The sequence below is a fragment of the Mustelus asterias genome, chromosome 10 (genome assembly GCF_964213995.1).
Source record: "Mustelus asterias chromosome 10, sMusAst1.hap1.1, whole genome shotgun sequence".
NCBI lineage: Eukaryota > Metazoa > Chordata > Chondrichthyes > Carcharhiniformes > Triakidae > Mustelus > Mustelus asterias.
Genome location: NC_135810.1, coordinates 59,582,165 through 59,605,012, shown reverse-complemented (window position 1 = coordinate 59,605,012; position 22,848 = coordinate 59,582,165). Strand labels below are relative to the sequence as shown.

The 22,848-nt window shown below is 39.7% G+C and overlaps 1 protein-coding gene across 2 annotated transcripts in view; it reads right to left on the bottom strand.

The window, feature by feature from the left end:
- Positions 1–1,665: 1,665 nt before the first annotated feature.
- Positions 1,666–22,848, bottom strand: part of LOC144499621 (sestrin-3-like) — an 82,733-nt gene continuing 61,550 nt past the window's right edge. The window contains exons 6-10 of one of the 2 annotated variants that reach the window (XM_078221786.1): positions 20,769–20,916; positions 9,936–10,054; positions 7,688–7,878; positions 5,374–5,518; positions 1,666–3,771 (exon numbers count right to left, since the gene is read on the bottom strand). In XM_078221786.1, coding sequence (XP_078077912.1) covers positions 3,685–3,771; positions 5,374–5,518; positions 7,688–7,878; positions 9,936–10,054; positions 20,769–20,916 — 690 coding nt within the window. In that variant the 3' untranslated portion in view covers positions 1,666–3,684. The remainder of the gene's footprint in view (positions 3,772–5,373; positions 5,519–7,687; positions 7,879–9,935; positions 10,055–20,768; positions 20,917–22,848) is intronic. The other variant, XM_078221787.1, reaches the window with a different exon arrangement.

Here is a 22,848-nt window from a genome sequence, read left to right as displayed (position 1 = left end):
GTCAGATTATAGTAGCAATTCACAGACACTCCATCTACATTGGGAACTTGCAGCCTTACATGGTGCCCAATTAATTATGGGCCAGTGTCCCCGATCGAGGTGTTAGAATTGCAAATACAGTACTCTGCTAAACCCCTCAAGAGTTGCACTGCAAATTTAGTGCTACATTTATGATTGTAGAGAGAGTCTTAAAATCAATTGTACATAGTTAAGTAACGGCAAATCCCAAATGATGAGTGGTGTTGATTTGGCCAGGAAGTCCATTTGAACAGCAGAAACCATGAAAAGCCACTCAATGCAAGCAAACTAGATTCTCTTTTACATTTATTTATTCTTTAAAAGCACTTGGCCCTCACCTGATGCCTGTAAAATAGTTGGGATTATGTCAAAGGCAGTTGATTGCAATACTTAAGCCATGAATTTCCATTTTAAAATTAGGATAAATCTATTTTCAGGCAAAAATTGTACATCACTGAAAATGAGAATACAGGTGACAACTCCTATTTCTTGGGTGGTGGTGGTAAAACTGTAAATATTGGTTTGCATTGTGTTGCTCTTAGCAAGTAAACTGCATGCAGCAGGCTTATGTAATTTCCACACGATTTTAGCACAAGGAACTCATGTTTTGAGTAATCTTAATTATGAGCAGTGAGCACAAAAACATTTGCTCTGACTTTGATAATTCAAATGAATGTATGGTTAATACATTAGAGGAATTAACTGCAATGCATTGGACAACCATTCAGATTCTATCTTTGCCCATCAAGGCACATTTCACATAATATTTGTGCAAAAATGTGCCAGTCACACATGAAAGACTCTCAGTCCAGGGAACATGAAGGGATTCTCCTCCCAATTTAGTAAACAGGATCAACTTGTACAAAAGCAAATGTCAATGCCATTTTTTAAATTACATACCGTGTGGGGAATTGTGTTTTCCAGATTTTAAAGTAATCCTGGAATCAGAGATAATATGGTCAGATATTGGAGGGGGTGGAGGCAAGGGCAAGGATAAATTGGGAAAAAAAGGTACTCCATGATTCTGGAAAATACTGAATTTAAATTGTAACCATCCAACAATATTTGACACCTAGCAATGGAACTCCTTCATGCTCTGAATCAAACACCACCCAAAATAGGGAAACAAATAATTAGACGTCGGTATCCTCCCATTACATTGAAAACCCGATTTGATCATTAGTCCAAAAAGTCAATGCAAGCTTTACTAACGCAATAACCAAAATGCATTCAGTTTCTGGAGACACGGTGGTTAGTGAAGCTCCAAAATATGTCAGGCACAAAATCATATGGTGAATGCCAGTTTTAAAAGTCTTGCAGAATGAGGAAATAAAACTTCTGAAGCATGCTAACTTTCCTTTGAGACTTTCTAACACTCTACCTCAATAGCCAATCCCTCTTGCTAGTCTTAAATGTGTGTACGATAAAATGGTTGAGCAGAAATTTAAATTTCACAAAGAATGCAATACAATACTTGAAAAAAATTTCCTAAACAGTGTTTGGTGACAAACAGCAGAATAAAAGGTTAATTTTGATATCCAAGCTTGTCTATCGAGCCAAATAGAAATCATACGCTGGTGAGACAGACATCATTGTCTCTCGAATAAACACAGTGGAACCCAACTTCTCTCAGCAGCACATCACCTAGTTTCTGAAATTAGATTTTATTAATTGATTGACAAATAAAATGATTATCCATCATTGGACTAATTTTCCAAAACAATCAAATCTCTCGAACATATTTATTGCTCCCCATTTTGTAGCAGAAAGCATTTAAAGCCTCATTCACACTTCAAACTGGAAGTAAATTTTCTCAATTATACTCAACTAATTTTTTGTAAAAAGGTATTTTAAGAGTTGGAATATTATTCTTGCTTGCCAAGTGCTAAATGTTGCTGGATTTTGCAGCACACCAACGATGGGACATGTAAAATATGAGCACCTTCCTATCAACCCCCAAGCTATAAATGATGGGTGTACAGGCTCCAAAATAGGCAGCCCAAAAAAGATTTACAGGCAATTGAACTTGTTAACAAGTCAACTGACCAGTATATTATGCTGACCATGCCATAATATGATTGGCCTGTCTTCCCTTTTTTCAAGTCACTTTTTTCACCCAACTGGTTGAAAGACAGGAAGGATGGGGGTAGATACATCCTTTGGGGGACTGTTCTAAAGGGCACCTCCTCCCCCACATGATACCCTTCCTTTGTTCCATCCTGTCTGGCCTTCAAAAACCTGCTCCACCTCCCTTGCCTCACTCCATAGTTTTCCTAAACTTTTCTTACCCAAAAAGCCCAAGATTTGCCACATTCCAGAACCCATTGCTCTTCCAGCAGGGCCCGCTGGAAGTTCTGACGTTGCTTGAACTGTTTGGCCAACAGCTTGAGAGTGGGACTTGTCCCACTGAGGGGCAGAAGTCCAATCCTCACCTGCTTAAAGTCACCAGCAGGATGGGCTTCTTAGGCATCAACCAGTGTGGCACTGGCTTTCCTTCTGGGAGGGGGGTGGGGATAACGGCAGTGTGGATGGGAGCATCACACTTTCCCAACACCCTCCGTAAAATTTAACCCTGAAGTAATTCTTCACCCCAAAGCCTTAAACACTCAACACCTAAAAGCTCAAACTCTCTTTAAAGTAAAACTTAATAACATGAGCACTAATTTCCTCAAGTATAATGGGTCAAGCCAATACAAATTCATGGAGTAATTCTCCTTCGGGTTACATTCTGTTTATGGTTTCCAACAGTAACAATTCTAGCACAGGTGAAATTTAGCAAATAGTTTACAGCAAATTCCTCTGAATAGTGCATGACACTTACAGATAAAGATCTGATGTTACTACATCCAACAATAAATAGTAACCACCCATCATCCATTCCCAATTGAATTGTTTAGTAATCTCACCAAATCCCGTATGTATTTGATTTGATCGAGACAGCCCTGCCTTTTCCATTCCAGTGGATAGTTTCATTAAACATTTTATTCTGTTGATTACATTTCTGGATTATGTAGAGCAAGAAGAGGCATGTATAAGAGAGATGATTGTAATAACTACAATACATCAAGGATGATCAACAAGTAAAACACAAGTTCAAATCAGGTTTTAGATCTCTCACACACAATACATTTATTTTATCTATCTTTAGTGGGTCCAGTTCTTACATCACACTGAAATCCTCTAGTTTAGCTTATAAAGGCAGATGTGCAGATAGAATTCAACTGTAATGCAAATCAGAAAACAACTCACATGGAAGGGGAAAAAACCATCCATGCCAGATTTCAAGCAAACAATACCTTTTGAAATGTTTCTGCTATGATTCAATTCACATTTTGAAAATTACCAAGGTCCTCTTTCACCCCCCACCCCCCCCATCTCTCTCAAACTACTTCACATTACAACTGACTAACAGAACAATAGCACAGGCAAAAACATTAACAATGATCTGTGAATTTGGTGAGTGATTAGTTATGTGAGTACACTTTTCAGTGTTAAACTTAGGAACATTTCCATTATTCTACAGTATAAATTGCACATAATAGCTAAAGTTTAGGACAATCCTCTAGAATATGCTCATTGTCACAATCCTGATCATTCAGATTCAGCACTCGTTCACCTTCCATTATAAGCAAGCAAAGTTCTTGAGGAAAATATCTTCTCTTGATTTCAAGTCATGTACTGAGTTATAGCACGCAGAGCATACAGGAGTTCTGCTTGCATACGTGCTTCCATCAACAGCAAATTAACATGGATCTGAAAGAAAGGACAATAGACTTTTATAATTGGTTTCTCTCAGTGCAATAGTAAACTTAAAAACGTCTCGTTTGTGGTGCTCACTTGGTTGCAAACTAGCTCACACGGTTGCAAACTAGCTCACACAATCTTGTGAACATTAAACTCTGCAGACCTTTTTATTTAAAAAAATGATTCTTGGTATCCCCAATTTTCATTAGTAAGAGACAAGGGTGAGGGTTGATACAGCTCACAAGCCCTATCCCTGCACTCCCGAACTGGCTGACTCCATTGTGGGGATAGGCATCTCCTAGCCTCCAGAATATTCGTTAAGTTAGGTCAGCCTGGATTGTTATTCACAGCCCCTCAGAGGCGTCGTGACCTAGGTGAGGGAAGCCTTTTGAAGTGCAAGTTCAAAAGGTCTTACCCATGCCCCCTTACCAAGGCAAGTCCTTCACCCAGTCCCATGGCCCCTCATACCCAAGATACCAAGCTATGCCCCTCCAGCCATCCCATATGGCTCATACCCCTTCATCAATCTCCAATGCCCACAAACCCTTCTTAGAATCCCTAATTTTCCAGCTATGTCCCTCCACCTACCTCCATATTCACTCATGCTCTCCATGCCACCCTATTCCCAACCCCACTCCCATCATGGCCTTCCATACTATCCATGTCAATTCACTCTGTATACACACTGCACAACCACTGCACACTACAGTAAGTTGTTTTGGGTGGCACCTGTCACTTGGTTTCAGAGCTTGGCGTGTCCAATCACAGGTCACCTACTAGTTGACATGTTACGGTACAAGATAGATTTTGTAACTCATGTTATCCTTATAAATCTGTATATATCTGTGAAGATATCGTTGGGTGAGGGAGTAGTGTAATATAGTTCATCTCGTTTAATAAATGTTTACTCTTGTTAAAGGTTCATCAGCTGACTTTGTTCAGTTGCTGCATTCCATGTTTCTATACAAAAAATAGAAGTTTGGATCGATCAAGCCAGGTTCCACTCTAGGATCTGACTTGTCCAACAAGATCAGCTGGGATCATAACACACTATCCAATGCTTTGACAAATCCATTTGTTGTTGAACCACAATGACAAATATGATGCTGGGGACTGGTGTACAGTATAAATGGTTTAACAATTCATCCCTTATACAGTGGAACCCCGATTTAACGTGCCTCGATTTTACGCGAATTCGGATATAACGTGATGAAGCATTGGACCCTTTTTTTCTGCTCACGATTGGCAAATTTAGCACGACCCCGCTTTTTTCGCAATAACATTTTATGGACTCCAACCATTGCGTTATAACAGGGCTGCACTGTACCAGGAAACCTGCGTCAACACCAATACGTCTGCTGTAAGCAATGGACACTGGTTTTGGTCAAGACTTAAATACAAATAATGGTGAATATAGGACACTTGGGTGCTGTAGAACAGTTATCCAATGATGAATTAATGCCTTAGAACAGAATCAGTCAGATTTATTTATTTTTAAATAATAGGAATGCGCAATCTGTTTTTACATTTTTGTTAATATTAAAGAGGATTGGATTTCCAACATACTAGTTGGGCTCAGCAGGAAATATTTCTCAACTTGGATGCACTCACCTTTTCAGAGTGCTTGAATTGTCGCCAATAGCTATCATACATGCGTTTTGTGGTTCTTTCAGGATAGCAGGTCACTGTCTTGATATAAACCTTCAGGCTTCGTTCTAGTAACTGATTGACTTCACCATAATCATAATCATCGTACCTTTAACAAAAAAAAGTAATCGATTCCAATGTAAAATCTTTTTAAGCAGCAATTACAAAAATATCATGTTTATTTCACTTTGAGAGATTTCAGTTTCAAAACTCAAGGGCTGCAGTTGCCATCTTATTAACACAACTCAAATAATTCAGGGCGGCACGGTGGTTAGCACTGCTGCCTCACAAAGCCAGGTTCAATTCCGGCCTTGGGTCACTGTGTGGAGTTTTTACATTCTCCCCCGTCTGTGTGGGTTTCCTCCGGGTGCTCTGGTTTCCTCCCACAGTCCAAAGACTTGCGGGTTAGGTGGCTTGGCCATGCTACATTGCCTCTTAGCATCAGGGGGGCTAGCAGGGTAAAAACAATGGGTTAAGGGGCTAGGAGGTGCAGCCTCAATGGGCTGAGTGGCCTTCTTCTGCACTAGAGGCATTCTATGACTGGAGACAAATTAGTCCAAGTTTTTGCATCTGAAGAATGTGGTTAATTTTAATCGTGAAGGTTATATATTGTTTGCTTTATTCTTTAAATGGGATGAGGACATCACCAGCGTTTGATTTGCCCATCCCTAATTGCCCTTGAACTAAGTGACTTGTTGGACTGCTTCAGACGGCAATTAGGAGGCAACCACATTCCTGTGGATCTGCAGTCGCATGTAGGCCAGACCCAGTAAAGATGGTAGATTCCTTCCCCACATTATATGGCTTTTTACAACAGTCAGTAATGGTTTCATGGTCACTACTGATGAAAACTTTATATTCCATATTTATTAACTGAACTTAAATTCCACTAGCTGTTGTAGGATTTGAACCTAGCTTGGGCCCACAGATAACTAGTCCAGGGACATTACCATGATACCACCACCTCCCTGAAATGTCATCTTTTGACAACATCACTGTTCTCAGCTAAGACAAATGAATCTGCACTAGTCTATTTTAGAAAGCATTAAGTTAGCTCATCACCTATTTAGGTAAAGAGGAAATACTTAGAAGTAGCCAGCACAAATGTATTTTTTTTTTACAAGGAATACTCGTGCTTGACAAGTCTTATTTATGCAATTCTTTGAGATAACTGATGTGGTAAATAATAAATGCAATGGATATATTTTGCAAGGAATTTAGGAAAACTTTTAAACAATATACGATAGGGAAAAATACTACAGAAGGGAAGGATAGTAAACAATTAAAATTTATAAGTAAACAGAAGTCCAGGGCACCTTTTAGTCCATGATGATGAATTCAGTCTGGGCTACTTCTGTTCCCTGTATACAGTAATGATTTGGATATTGGCCTAAAGGGAAAACTGTAGATGATAGCAAAACATGGAGGTGGTATTGGAGGAGGTATTATTTCATAAGGCCAAAGGAAGCTAGATATATTTGATAAAATAGGAAACTGGGCCAAAAGTAACTGATGGAATTCCACATTTGTGATGAAGAATTTTGTTAAACAAAAAGCATTAATTGTACATCAAAAGGACATTAAAGGTTACAACTCGAGTTGCTAAAGCCATTTTAAAAAAAGCTAACGAAACTCTGGATTTTAATCTGATATAGAACATGAAAGCCAAGAGATAATGATGAGCCTATATAAAATCTTAAGATCTTAGAACATCGTATGTACTTTTGGGCTCCATATCATAGGAGAATATGGAGGCATTTCATAACTATAATCAGATTCACTGGGATATTGCCTGGTATGAAGTCAGATTTGAAATATTGGAGCTTTTATCATTATAAAATACGTAACATGGACAATCTTGAAAGAATGGCATGGTAGATAGCAGACTTTGGGGACAAGATACAAGACATTTTGAACAGAAGGCACAAGTAGAGTTGCAACTTTGTGTTCACTTCCAGGACTAAAGGCTGAAGGAGGAGGTATGGCAACATTCAAGATTAGGCTAGATGATGGCTGTAAGAAATGTGAAGGGATATGGGAACGGAATATAAATTGGATCAGGACTATTCGCTCACATGATAGGTGTATGACTAAAACATTTACTTGTCAGTTTCAAACTGCAACTTATTTTAAAATGTTCAGTTAAGCGTTTGTCTCACTTGTTTTGTACTATTCACAGTTCACCCCAACTTTTGTAATTCCTGCAAAATGGTTATTTAAACATCAAGTGCAATTTCTTTGAAGATGCTGCATTTCACTTTCAGATGCAAAGCTCTACCTTATGCCAAACATGCAATGAACATAGTTCCATATAGCTCTTCTTAACATGGTCGTATCCACATCTTCATGTATAGCCATTGTGTTGTACGTTAGGTTGCGGACCATACGAAACTTTTCATCCAGTAGTTGACCAATATCAGAATAAAGTCGGTTAACGAGAGAGAAACCATGGTCCTCCCAGGAGTAATCCTGCAGTAAAGAGAGAGATTGATATCCCAAAAGGTCCATATGGGGAAGAAAAGATGGGTAGCAATATTGACCATTTCCTTTAGTCAAGGTAACAGGGTTGAAAATAAATCAAGCAGGGTATGGTTAGACAGGGGCTCAATAATTAATACTTCGAATATTAGTTTTGTTCCCATTTCCTGGCACTGGAAATTTCTACACTTTTTTTAATATCATGATTTCTAAAAAAGAAATTTGCCATAGTTTAGAGCAGGTTTAAAATTGTGATTTCTCTAAACATAGTGTAGTGGCTCAGAGTACTCCCAACTTCAGTCTTACCCAAGGTAATTGATCGAGATACAATCTGCCCTGTCTACTGATGAATTCTTAATGGAGTGAATCAGAATATATATTGGGCAAGAATATTAGTCTATTATTTAACAGACTAAATAATCTATGCATTATACTCCAATAAAAACAAGAAATAAACCAAGGGGGAAAATTGCACCATTCACAACACTTTCAGTCAATGAAGTACTTGGTGAAATCTAATCACTGTTGTAATGCAAGAGATTTGGCAACCAATATTCACTCAGCAAAATCCCACAAACAGCAATTTGTTAATAACTAGTTTATCTGCTCATTGATGTTGATTGAGGGTAAATGTTGGCCAGGACACCAGGGATAAATAAAGCCATTTTACACCAATTCAAGCAGGCAGAAAGGATGCCAGCTTTGATTGTTGTGTTCAAGCACTGGGAGTGGGACTGTGTGTAGAACCTTGTGATTCCGAGGCAAGCATGTTATCAACAGAGCTGTGGTTGACACAAATAATGTGGTAGACGATGGAATTATCATATTCTGACTTGATACAAAAGTTGTGGCAGAAGTTAAAAACTTATGTTCACTCACTTATTGTAGTAGGAAAACCACTGATTTCACTCCTGTACTGTTGGTGGCAAGTTGACCAGATTTCCCTTCACTGAGTGGGGAGGGCAGCATGATGGCTAGCACTGCTGCCTCAATGCTAGGAACCAGATTCAATTTCAGCCTTGGGTAAGTGTGGAGTTTGCACATTCTCCCAGTCTCTGCTGAGTTTCCTTCGGGTTCTCTGGTTTCCTCCCACAGTCCAAAGATGTGCATATTAGTTGAATTCGCCATGCTGAATTGCCCCTTACGTGGATTAGTGGGGGAAATATGGAGCTACAGGAATAGGACAGGCATGATTCTGGGTAAGATGCTCTGTCAGAGAGTTGGTGCAGACTCGATGGACCAAATGGTATCTATGATTCTATGAGTATTGACATTGAACTCACAGTGCCAATGGCAATGTGATTGGTGGTAGACAACAGAATATCTACAACAATATAGTTCTTGTATACAGAATTAGAGTGCTATAACATGGAAGCAGCCATTTGACCAGTCATACCCATGCTAGCTCTCTGCAAGAGCAACTATCCTGGTGTCACTCTCACTCACCACATGGTGCAAAACCCTTGGATCAGCACCAAGCAAATGGTTGTCTCTTTTTTTGATTTTGCAATGACTCACTGTTCATTGCACAAATAGTTACCATTCTTGAACTGTGCTAAATGTAGGCCATGACCAAATGTCTGTAGTTACATTTGGAATAATTCTGCCATTAGTAGCTCAAATGCATTTACAAGTGCTTTCACTCGAGTCCCGACTGGTCCTATTCTATTCTTGACTTTTGATAAAGAGGCGTATTTACCGTGCCTGAAAAATTCCTTTTATTTCGGATTCATTCTTGAACAACTAAGAATTAAGGCTTCCAGGATGGTGTATAAGCGTTTAACATTATAATCGGTCAGGTTTCCAAAAGGATTGTTCTTGCACATTTGAAAACATTAAAATGTGTTTTAAAAAGCATATTTTTCAAGAGGACAAGGACTATAAAAGGAAACCTGATCTGAATGTGGAACATCTATTCACCGGTTAACTAATAATGACCCTGGCAACTCCATTCCTATATAAATGATCAAAACTGCACCTTTTGATTCAAACGGTGAAATCAAAGCAAGAACTCAATTTTTATTGTTCTCAAATCAGAGAAAAAGTACCTGTGCTCTGAATGTAGGAAGGTGATCGTCTCCTCGTCTGGCAAAATCTTTATACCCAAAGCTTGGGTCGTCTACATATCGTGACGTGTAAGAGGTTGGAATCAACTCATCTTCATAAGCTGTTGGGTCATTAAGTTCAATGCATAAGTAATGTAAGCATGAAGGACAAATTCAGCCTCTTCCTATGGTAAAAACAAAACAAAATAGCAGAACAGGAAGGTTTGTTGAAAATTTAGGCTGGAAGGGCAAAATAAAGGCAGACTTCCTGACCTTTAGTAATCGGATGTCAATTTACCACCATGCAGTCATTAATAATTCATGTGCCAAGGTACATCTAAGCAACACTGGCACCAATTTACAAATTTCAGATCAGAAGTAATCTTTTTAAAAAGTCAACCAATTTTAGTGGTAATGTTGTAGATACAGAATTGTCATCACAAAAGATTTCTTTCTCCGAGTTCCATATGCTCATTTCACAATACCCACGTTGTAAACTCTTCCAATTAGAGCAGTTTCGAAGATTAGCTCTGTGCTCAAGCCTCAGCTACCTTTTCTGGAAAAAGGTTTTGTTCCCTAAAGAAATACTTCCTGATACCAGACCGAAATTTGTCCTGGGCCACCCTAAATCTGTATTTTATGTTATGGTACATGAATAATTAATTTGGTTAAGTATTTTTGAGGTTGAAGAGAACTAATGTAGCTTTTTTCCCACCTGATACCATAGATTGACCTGCATCTGCAATACCTTCTAGTTTTAAAAGGTTCTTATGACATGATGACAACTGTATACAGGTACAGCAATTGAACCCTGACTAACACACCGCACACAAACATAATTTCTACAGGTGTGAACACAACTGATTTAGCAATATTAGCCAGCATCCTATTCACTTTGCCATCTCATAATATTTTTGATAGTGGTAACAAACACCTCACTTAATCTGGTTGAATTTTCTAAGTCATATTTAAACCAGGCACCATTTTAAGCCCAAAGGACTTGCAAATAACCTTTTCAAAATTTACTAAAATTATAACACATCAAAAATACAATGCAGAAAAGCGGATTTATTTCTCCCACTGTTGTACATTTTGTATGTGCAATGCCACCTTTCCACATTGGTGAGAAATGCTGTCATTTGATAAGAAACATCAGTGCTTGGATAACTGACCACATTTATGTGACAGGAAAACAAAAAATCTCCATATATGCTACATACAAGTGATACACACAACATACAGGGGGTGTAGGAGTAGAGTGGAGAGAAATCAGGAGGGCAAAAAGGGGACACGAGATTGTTTTGGCAGATAAGGCAAAGGAGAATCCAAAGAGCTTCTACAAATACATAAAAGGGCAAAAGAGTAACAAGGGAGAGAGTAAGGCCTCTTAAGGATCAACAAGGTCATCTATGTGCGGATCCACAAGGAATGGGTGAGATCCTAAATTAATATTTCTCATCAGCATTTACTGTTGAGGAAAGCATGGATGTTAGAGAACTTGGGGAGATAAATATTGATGTCTTGAGGAGTGTACATATTAGAGAAAGAGGTGCTGGAAGTTTTAAAGCGCATCAAGGTAGATAAATCCCTGGGACCTGATGAAGTGTATCCCAGGACATTGTGGGAGGCTAGGGAGGAAATTGCGGGTCCCCTAGCCAAGATATTTGAATCAATCGATAGTCACAGATGAGGTGCCTGAAGATTGGAGTGGCAAATGTTGTGCCTTTGTCTAAAAAGGGCTGCAGGGAAAAGCCTGGGAACTATAGGCCAGTGAGCCTCACATCTGTGGTGGGTAAGTTGTTGGAAGGTATTTTGAGAGACAGGATCTACAGGCATTTAGAGATGCAAGGACTGATTAGGGACAGTCAGCATGGCTTTGTGAGTGGAAAATCATGTCTCAAATTTGATTGAGTTTTTTGAAGGAGTAACCAAGAAGGTAGATGAGGGCAATGCAGTTGATGTTGTCTACATGGACTTTAGCAAGGCCTTTGACAAGGTACCACATGGTAGGTTGTTGCACAAGGTTAAATCTCACGGGATCCAGGGTGAGGTATCCAAATGGATACAAAATTGGCTTCTTGACAGAATAAGAGTTTTAACAACGCCAGGTTAAAGTCCAACAGGTTTATTTGGTAGCAAATGCCATTAGCTTTCGGAGCGCTGCTCCTTCATCAGAAGCCAGAGGGTGGTAAAAGAGGGTTGCTTTTCAAACTGGAGGCCTGTGACCCAGGGATCGGTGCTGGGTCCACTGTTATTTGTCATTTATATTAATGATTTGGATGAGAATATAGGAGGCATGGTTAGTAAGTTTACAGAGGACACCAAGATTGGTGGCATAGTGGACAGTGAGGAAGGTTATCTCCAATTACAACGGGATCTTGATCAATTGGGCCAGTGGGCTGACAAATGGCAGATGGAGTTTAATTTAGATAAATGAGAGGTGATGCATTTTGGTAGATTGAACCAGGGCAGGACTTACTCAGTTAATGGTAGGGCGTTGGGGAGAGTTACAGAACAAAGAGATCTAGGGGTACATGTTCATAGCTCCTTGAAAGGGGAGTCACAGGTGGACAGTGATGAAGGTGGCATTCGGCATGCTTGGTTTCATCGGTCAGAACATTGAATACAGGAGTTGGGACGTCTTGTTGAAGTTGTACAAGACATTTGTAAGGCCACACTTGGAAGAGTGTGTACAGTTCTGGTCATCCTATTATAGAAAGGATATTATTAAACTAGAAAGAGTGCAGAAAAGATTTACTAGGATGCTACTGGGACTTGAAGGTTTGAGTTATAAGGAGAGGCTGGATGACTGGGACTTTTTTCTCTACAGTGTAGGAGGCTGAGGCGTGATCTTATAGAGGTCTATAAAATAATGAGGAGCACAGATCAGTTAGATAGTCAATATCTTTTCCCAAAGGTAGGAGAGTCTAAAACTAGAGTGGATAGGTTTAAGGAGGGGAGAGATACCAAAAAGTGTCTAGAGGGGCACTTTTTTCCACAGAGTGTGGAGTGTGTCTGGAACAAGCTGCCAGAGGTAGTAGAGGCAGGTATAATTTTGTCTTTTAAAAAGCATTTAGACAGTTACATGGGCAAGATGGGTATAGAGGGATATGAGCCAAATGTGGGCAATTGGGATTAGCTTAGGGGTTTTAAAAAAAAAAGGGCGGCATGGACAAGTTGGGCCGAAGGGCCTGTTTCCATACTGTAAACCTCTGACTATATGCAGAGTCTCCAGCCATTTTAGCATGATCAGTTTAATATGTAGTATCCAATTGTATTTTCCAAACATACATATTGAACAGGGATGCAAGTGGGAGTGTTGGAACGGTTTCTCGGTGGTAACTTGTACATGGCAAGACTCTCTCCACACAGATGTTAATGGTAGCAGGACTGATCAGAAACAGACGTTCACAGGATAATAAACAACAGGTGCTAAAACAGATAGATTTCCATCTCATCACTGGAATGGTGATCACCCACCCTTCAGAGACCAGCCTAGAACATTTTCTAGTGATTTCAATACAGATGCAAATTAAATGACAGGCAGCTGATTCAGAAGTCCAATTTTATACCCTAATATGGCTGGTGGGAGATTCAGTAATTGGGAGATAGCTAGATTCCCTCTTGCTGGAGATGGCCATTGCCCAGCACTTGAGGCAAGTAGCCATATTCGGTCAAATGCTGCCTTGATGTCAAGGGCAGTCACTCTCACTTCACCTCTGGAGTTCAGCTCTGTCCATGTTTGGACTAAGGCTGCAGATGAGATCAGGAGCTGAGTGGCCTTGGCAGAAACCAAACCAAGTGTCAGTGAGCAGGTCATTGCTGAGTATTGCTGGTTGGTACTGCTGTTGATGACCCCTTCCAAGTTTTTGACACCCCTGTGCAATTTGGGTCAAAACCATCCATAGGAAACAGGATTGTAAAGGGAGAGTGTACAATTTTTTAAAAATGCACATCCTATCTCCATAGACCTGCTGCTCACTGTCATATGTGAAACATAAATAGTTAAAATGAGTGAACCAGATATCCTAGTGCTGCTGTCCAGGTACTTCCAATTGTTTCCTTTTGAAGAAGGCAGACAAACGTGTAGGTGTATGGCGTCTTTTACATCCTTGAGATGCCCCAAACAGCTGCATAGAAATTTAGCTATTTTTGAAGTGTAGTATTTGTTTTTTTTAGGCAAACAGCGAGGTCTCAAGATGATTAAAGTTAATCCAGTGGTTTTGTTGCTAAAGGATGAACCTATGTCAGGACACCAGGAGAGGCCCCTTTTCAAAATATACCTTGGAACATTTCTGGCAGACACTAGTTTATCCTCGGGGATTTTCACAGTAACTTATTGCAATGTGAATGTAAGCCTACTTGTAACAAATAAATAAACTTAATTTAAGACTTTAGGTCTTAATTGCATCCAAAAGAATTGACACCTCTGACAATGGAGCACAGCCTCAGTACTGCAGTGAAGTAGTAGCCACTCCTGACTGACTCCAAATGGTCAGTGTTACCACGGAACTGAGCTAACAACTTGTTTATCAAAAGTCCAATTACAGAAAATCACCGGAACAGATGTACATGTAATACAGACCTTCTCTGGCTACACAGATGTTTATTTGGTCAGGCCTGGAATATGTCACAAATGATCAAGTTTGAGACAAGATCTATTTTTTGGCATCAAGACCACAGGCTTTAGCAGACACTGCAGCATTAGCCTTTATATAGTGTGTCAGTACATTAGCTTTTTCAGAAGTCCTTCCAATTCTAATAGGAAGGGAATGGAGAGAAAGGGAAGAAACAGGGAATGGACAGAAATCACCGTCAAGTCTTAACTGAACGACCTTGACTATTTACTCCTTATGTTACAGATTGTGGCTCCAAACAAACATTTGGCTAAACTGTCAAAAATATGCTCACAGGGCTGAATTTTAGCCCCTATTGGGAGCAAGTATGAAATTTCATGCTGCAGCCCTGTGTCTGGCTCTAGCCAGAGCACGAATCATTTTCCTGGAAACAGTATGGGGAGAAAGTGGGTGGACTATTAAGCCAATTAAAGCCTACTAAGGCCTGTTAACATAGGCCAACTGAGATTTTCAAGTCCACTGCTTCCAGGTCCCTGCAGGTGGTGGGGGGAGACCAGGCTGACCAACACTTCAGGCAGGCTCACGAGGTCCCCTCCGCTTGTCAGGATGCTGCAGTAACCCCTTTCCCAGCCAACTTTCCTTGAATTGCATCTCATTGCTGCTTTCCAGCTGGGACCAAAGTGCCCGAAATCCTTAACTGAACAGTGAGCTCACCCTACGGCTACTAATTGGACAAATCACAGCAAGTGATGTTTCCCCACAGCCTGGGCTCCTAACCTCATTAGAGCCTGATAGGAAGAGTTCAGAAACCTGCAGAGAAAATCCTTTCCAGACAGAATGCAAGCAATCAGTTATAATGTCAAAGTGATATGGAATTTTTCAATTGTCAATGCTTCGTGAACTTTTTGTAAATTGAAAATAAACTGAATGGACAGAGTACTTAAATAAAAGCTCTGACAGAGGGTCGTCCAGACTCAAAATGTTGGCTTTATTCTCTCCCCACTGATGCTGTCAGACCTGCTGAGATTTTCCAGCATTTGCTGTTTTTGAGACAGAGTAACTTGACGTTACATAAACCTTGGACAACCTGCATGACACAAGTGATATGGCTTTATAATGTGGTTTACCAAACATAAAAGGGCATCAGTTAGTCCAAAGAAAAAGCAGAAATATTACTGTTTAGGTTTTATTCACAGCACAAGTTGATAAATTATTTAATTGCTGCAGGATCTGCATCAGCTCATGCCTGAGGGAAGAGAATTTCTATTTAAATGTTCTTCCTTTCAAATGGATAAATGCTCAATTAGGTCATTTAAGCATCACATTTAAACTAATTCTGTTTTATAATTTGTACTGATATCTTCTAGTTCTCTCCTGTAGCTATCCAGCACTAATAACCTACCCATTTACGAATCTACTCCTTTCTTAGTTATAGGCTTACACTTTCCTCTAGTAAAGAGCCTTAGTCCCCGAGCTTATCCTTCTAACTAAAGACACTAACTAGCACCAATCACTGTCCCATCCAGGTACTTGCTATCTTGCACCTTGTGATGGACCAAAACTGAGCATCGATTTGTAGAAGTGCCCGAACCAAAGCCAAGATTGTACATTTAATGATGCTAATTATACACACTTGCCAAGTAATCAGCACCCTTCTCCTGCAGTATAAATTATGACAGTTTAAAATTTGGCATTCTTGCATTTGTCCTAAAGAGTGCAAGACAAGTTTCAACATGTCTCTTTTTAGTAATATTCTCTAGCCTTGTATTTTCAGCAGTATTAACTAGGATGTTATGGTCAGTGCCGACTAACCACATGAAGGCCCAATAGAATCTCAGGGTCACACACTGGACCACATCCTCAGTAATCTCCTCCAGTATTTTCTGTAACATGCTACAAGGAAACATTTATTACATCTACAAACATTTCAACCTTAACTCTCACAAAACCTGGTTGATCATTATTAGACCACTGGTACCTAGGAAATTAAGATCCCTTACAAAATTGTGGCCAGAATGTCTCAGAATCATGGAATGATTGCAGCACAGAAAGAGGCCATTCAGCCTATCATGCCTATGCTAGCCTTCTGAAGGAGAATTCACCTATTGGCACTTCCCTGACTTGATCCCATAGTCCTGCAATTATTTCCTTTTCAAATAATGATCCAATTCCCTTCTGAAAACTTCAACTGAGCTTATCATCATCATACTCTTGGGTAGAATGTTCCAGATTCTAACCAATTGCTGTGTGAAAATGTTTTCTTCATTCTAGGGGCGGCTTGGTGTGTGGTTAGCACTGCTGCCTTACAGCGCCGGAGACCCAGGTTCGATTCCTGGCTTGGGTCACTGTGTGCAATTTGCACATTCTCCCCATGTCTGCGTGGGTTTCCTCCAGTGCTCCTGTTTCCTCCCACAGTCCAAAGATGTGCAGGTTAGGTGGATTGGCCATGCTAAATTGCTCCTTGTCGGGCACTAGCTGGGGTAAATGCATGGGGTTAGGGATTGTGGTCAGTGCAGACTCAATGGTCAAATGGCCTCCTTCTGCACTGTAGGATTGTATCTAATCATATCGCCATTGCTTCTTTATTAACCCAAATCTTGTTCTCCAGCTTTCCACCAATGGGGACAGTTTTCCTTATTTACTCTGCTCAGACGCTGGATTTTGAATACCTGTATCGAATCTCCTCTCAACGTCCTCTTCTCAAAAGAGAAACAGTCCCAACTTCCAATCTGTCCATGTAACTGAGCTCTCATATCCTTGGAACCATTCTCATGATATTTTTTACTGAATCCTCTAATATCTTCACATCCTGCCTAAAAAGTGTGGTGTTATATACAGGTTTAACCAACTCCTTTTTTTAAAATCCCAATGTCCCTATTGATAGAGCCCAGGATGTTGTCTGCTTTATTAACTGCTCTCTAAACGTGTCCTGTCAACTTCAATGGATTTATGCACATACACAATCCAGTCCCTCTGCTCCTGCATTCTCCTATACAAAATAAAGGATACAACTGTATTGTCTCCTTACGTTCTTCTGACCAAAATGAACCACTTCATGCTACTCTGCATTAAACTATATCTGCCACTTGTCTGCCCATTCCACCAACCTATGTTCTTTTGACATTCTGCACTATCCTCCTCACTGTTCACAATGCTTCCAAGTTTTGTATCATCTACAAATTCTGAAATTGCGCCCTATACAAAGTGTCAGTCAGTAATGTATACAAGGAAGAGTAGGGGTCCTAACAGCAATCTTTGGGGAAATCCACCTCCTGCCTCCAACCTGAAAAAAAAACCAAATTCACCAGTTTCCTGTCACCCGGACTATTTTGTATCAATGTTGCTACTGTCTTTTTTATTCCATGAGCTCCAATTTGCTCACAAGTCTGTTGCATGGCATGGTGCCAAATGCCTTTTAGAAATACACATACACCACATCAACAGCATTGCTCTGATCAACCTCGTTACCTCATCAAAAACCCAAAGTTAAACACGATTTACCCATAACAAATCTTTGCTGGCTTTCGTTAATTAACCCACATTTGCCCAAGTGACTATTAATTTTGTCCCAAATTTCCCCAACACAGGTTAAATTTACTAGCTTGCTAGGCTTACTTTTACAACCTTTTTTGAACAAACAATTCTCCTGTCCTCTGGTACTACCCCTTATCTCAGGGAATTTGAAAACTATGGTCAGTGAGTCTGTGACTTCCACACTTAGTTCTTGCTGTAATATTGGGTGCATCATCAACTTTCAAGTACATATAGCATATCCCTTACCTCCACCTTATCAATTTTAAACCATTCAAGTGTCTGAACTAGATTCCCTTTCAATATGACCAGAGCAGCAGCATCTTTGTTAAAGGCGAAAGATGCAAAGTATTCATTTAGTACGAAGCCAAGCCCCCTGCCTCCATATGCAAATCCTCTTGTTGGTCCATGATCAGCCCCAGTCCTCCTTTTACTATTTACATGTCTTTGGAAGATTTTTAGATTTCCTTTCATGCTAGCTGCCAGTCTCTTCTTATACACTCGCTTTGCTTCTCTTATTTGCTTTTTCAATTCCCCTCTGAACCTTCTAGATTCTGCCTGTTTCTAAATTGTATCATCCATCTTTTGTTTGAAGCCTCTTTAAAGCTGACCCTATCTAAAACATTTTGTTTTCATTGAGAGTTCCACTCTACTGGCCCTCGTTCAAAACAGACCTATGCCTCAGAGATACTTGCATATAACTTCCCCAATACTTATACCAATGGATAAAACGCAAAGAGGTTGCTAAGCTTCAAGACACTGTGCATCTTTTCTCCTCAATATAGGCCCTTTGTTATAAATTTAAAATCCCTATTGCAACTAAGGCTTTAGTCAGCAGTGTAAAGCAAACCTTTAACGCAAGGCTGAAATTGTATGAATGAAACACGCCTCAATGTGTTCTTTATTCTCCTATTGTTCTTTATTCTCCTATTGTTCTTTATTCTCCTATTGTTCTTTATTCTCCTATTGTTCTTTATTCTCCTATTGTTCTTAGTTAAGCACACTATTACAAAATAAAACCCAGAAAACTCTCGGTGAAAACAATTATTTTTTTAAGATTGGGTCAGCTTTAGAGGTTTCAAGCAAAAGACTGTTTTTTAGAAACATTGTGAAAAACACACGACTAGCTTTGATTTGCCAGTTAGCAGAATGATGCAAAGATGCGAGACACAAATAGAAAAACAACCCTGGTTTTAAGGTAAGAGCACAAAATATATTTCCATCCCATCTCTCCTGAAGGTACCAACAATTATCCAGGCTTTAATTCTACAAGTCATTGTCTGCGACTCTGAATATTCGCTATTAGCCTAAACAGCTAGTGTCTGAATGATATTTGATATTAAAGATGATACAATTGACCCCCCCAATCCCCATCCTGTTACCAGCAGATATCCAGACACATGCAATTCCAGCAGTCGCCCGATATTTCTTCCCCTTAACCCTAGGAACCGAAACAAAAATGTGGTCCCTGGAGATTAGCCGAGAGATAAATTGGGAGATCAATTTGGTTCATTGAACAAACTCGGGTCACAGAAGACTATAGTTTTGTATTCATCTCAAGTTAGCCATTAATATACTAGATGGTTTGGTTTTAAACAAGAGTCAACCTCAGCGTACAATGTGCAGTTGTTTTAATTAGAATGATTAAACTGATCCTATGAGAGTCAACATGGAGAACACCACATCCACAAAGCAATCTGAAATAAGGATTGAAAATTGCTGCAACCAAACAGTGTTAAAAAGTATTAATTTATAATTTGCTGATTCCAAACAAGATTTATACAACTTCAAGTAAAGGATTACTTCACCACTGACTGCAGCTGACCTAGTGTCATGGCTTGAGACACATTTTGTTTTCATTGTTAAATGATTCCAACCACACTACCTCCGCTAGTGTTTTATCTCTGTGCAATTTTGATTGGTTACTGATCTTCCTGCCAGTAGAAACCAACCTGAGGACACAAATTTAAAGTCAGGGAAGGAGAATAATTATTTTTGCAGTTTGATGTGATCTGGAATGTATTGCCTGAAAAAGCATTTGAAGCATGTTCAATCATGACTATTAAGAGAATTAGAGAAATCCTTAAAAAGAAACATTTGCAGGGCTGTGGGGACAAAACAAGAGAGTGGGGCAAAGTTGATAAGCTTTCAAATAGCTGGCACAGGCACAATGGGCTGGATGGCTTCCCTCATGTAATATAAATCTTTAATTAAACAATTGCAAGATAGAGCTGCTCCTTTGAATACTCAAAATAACATGGAGAAAAAAAATGTACAATTTGCATTCATGGAGATACCTGTAAAATTTCAAAAAAAGTGCAAAAAATAAGATGCATGTTTTCTCAAACTTGTCATGATGATATTACGATGTTCAGGCCAATGTTTCACTGCCCAAAGCTGGGCATACTATTGGCAATTAACACAATCTACACAATTATAGTCCTTACAGAAATACGTGTAACATTTGAACACCCCAAAAAAGGCCATTATTTAATCAATACATTCCTGTCTCCTAATGACAGCAGTTGACCAGTCACTGGATGCAAACTCTTTTATTAAGGGATCAAAGTCAGATTGACTTGAGTTGCAACATACAAACATGGAGGTTCTATGTTTCTCTTACTCGGAGAACACAAGCTTGATCAATATGGTAAGATGATTGAGACACAGAATTGCCAACTTTTCTAAAATTCAATGAACATAAGATTACAAATAACAGTTAGATTACCTCCAGTGGCTACCAAAAGACTCTCTTTTTTCTCTTTTTCAAAACGTGTTGCCATCTCTTCTTGTGACGCTTCTTCCTCTTCATTCTCCTCCTGAAGTCTCTTCATTCTCTCCATAAGAGCCTCCAACTCACTGACCGAATCTGAAGTCTATCAAGCAATAAATACATATTTTAGAACTATTTTGGATTACAGGACAATAGCAACACAAGATTAAGAAATCAATTGCTTAAATTACTTCACTAAGTTTTTGCTCAATTAAAAGCTGCAGAATTACATTCACATGGTATCTACTGTATGGAATGTATGCAACATTCTAAAAATGAAAAATGCACAAGAGGGAATAATCTTCAGAAATATCATCTTGAAACAAGTTCATGGAAAGTATTGGCTTATACTGAAAGGAAAAACAAACCCATGACGAAGAGATCTTGCAGAGATTAGCAGAGGATTAGTGTAGAATCTCTGTCCAGGAAAAGTGTTAATTTCTGTAGAATAAAGGGTTGTTTATGCTAATTAGACAATGAAGTGAATGATGGTATAAGCATGACATCAGATTAGCTGACCACGGGATTCTGGAGGTCACAGTAATGTTTCATTCCATGGGGTCTTGGTTATAAACATAAATTAATAGTTTGAAGAAAAATCTAACACAAAGAATAAAGTACAGCACAGGAACAGGCTCTTCAGCCCTCCAAGTCTGTGTTGATCATGATGCCCCAACTAAACTAAAAAAAAACCTTCTGCCCTTACTCGGTCCATATCCCTCTATTCATGTACCCACCCAGATGCCTCTTAAGTGGTGCTAATGTTCCTGCTTCCACCACCTCCACTGGCGAAGCACGTTCCAGGCCCCCACTACTCTGCATGAAAAACCTTCCCCGCGCATTTCCCTTAAACTTTCCCCCTCTCACACAGGTTACGTCTAAGTCACTCACCGTGCAAGAGGAATCACATTCACTCTGAAGCCAGCACAGAGTTCAGGGCAACAATTCAAACCATGGTGGCAACAGTTTAAAATAACTGATGCCATGAATTCAGAAATCACAGGGGAAAAAAGCCTCGAAACACTGATTTGAAAGAAGTTCTACTTTCCAAGCAAAGAAAGAAAAGAGTAGGCAGTGAACCAGTGAAGTTGTTTGCATCGTAGTTGTCGCTACCCCTCCCACAGCCCTTCAGAAAAACTGAGGGTCTGAAGCAAGGACAAAGGACAGGGCCTTTGGAGACACCAGAATGAAAGATACTGAACAGCTTTGGGCTTATAGGAAAATGGGCAAAGCACCAGATCGGTAACCTTCTACATGCCATCAGGCCCATAGCAGATGATGTCCTGGCAAGGCAAGGAATCAAAGAGACTTCAGCCTCCTACGAGGACATTGAGTGCATTTGATATCTTTCAGCTTCAACAAAAATCTGATAACTGAGCAGATAATTCACCATAAAACCAGAGGTTATGTGAACCTATTAATTCATTTATCCATGACCTATTTAGACTAACCAGTAACTGCGGCTACAGGTTTAAAACCAGTTATTCTGCGCCCGTAGTCAGTGTGCTCGACGAAGCGCTGTCAGACATCTTATTAACTAAAGATGATTTAATTTTAGAAAAGGCTGTGCAATAAGCAAGGCAGATGGAACTGGCAGAAGCAGAATCAGGCATGCTTCACAGAGACCAAGGCTCTGGAGAGGTTGATTCATTACGTAGACCCAAAGTCAGGAGTCCGCAAAAATGCCAAAACCATTAAGGGAGCAGAAAGAACAATTCTTCCATTTCAAATTGCTTCCAGCGTGGTTCCATAAAACTGCATCACTGAGAAAAATGTCCAACAGGGGGAGCTGAGTGCTTTCCGTGGTAAGACAACATTTTTTAAAAAACAGTTCTGCAGGTCCAAACGTCCATTTAAAGAACAAAACTGTTGGAAACTTCTTCTGGTTTGCCAAGTCACAAAATAGGGAATGAAACAATTGAAGCTGAAGATTTCTGAGGGGAACTAAACAATCCTGGTTAGTTCTGATCTGTAGAACCTACAGTGCAGAAAGAGACCATTCAGCCCATCGTGTCTGCACACAATCCCACCCAGA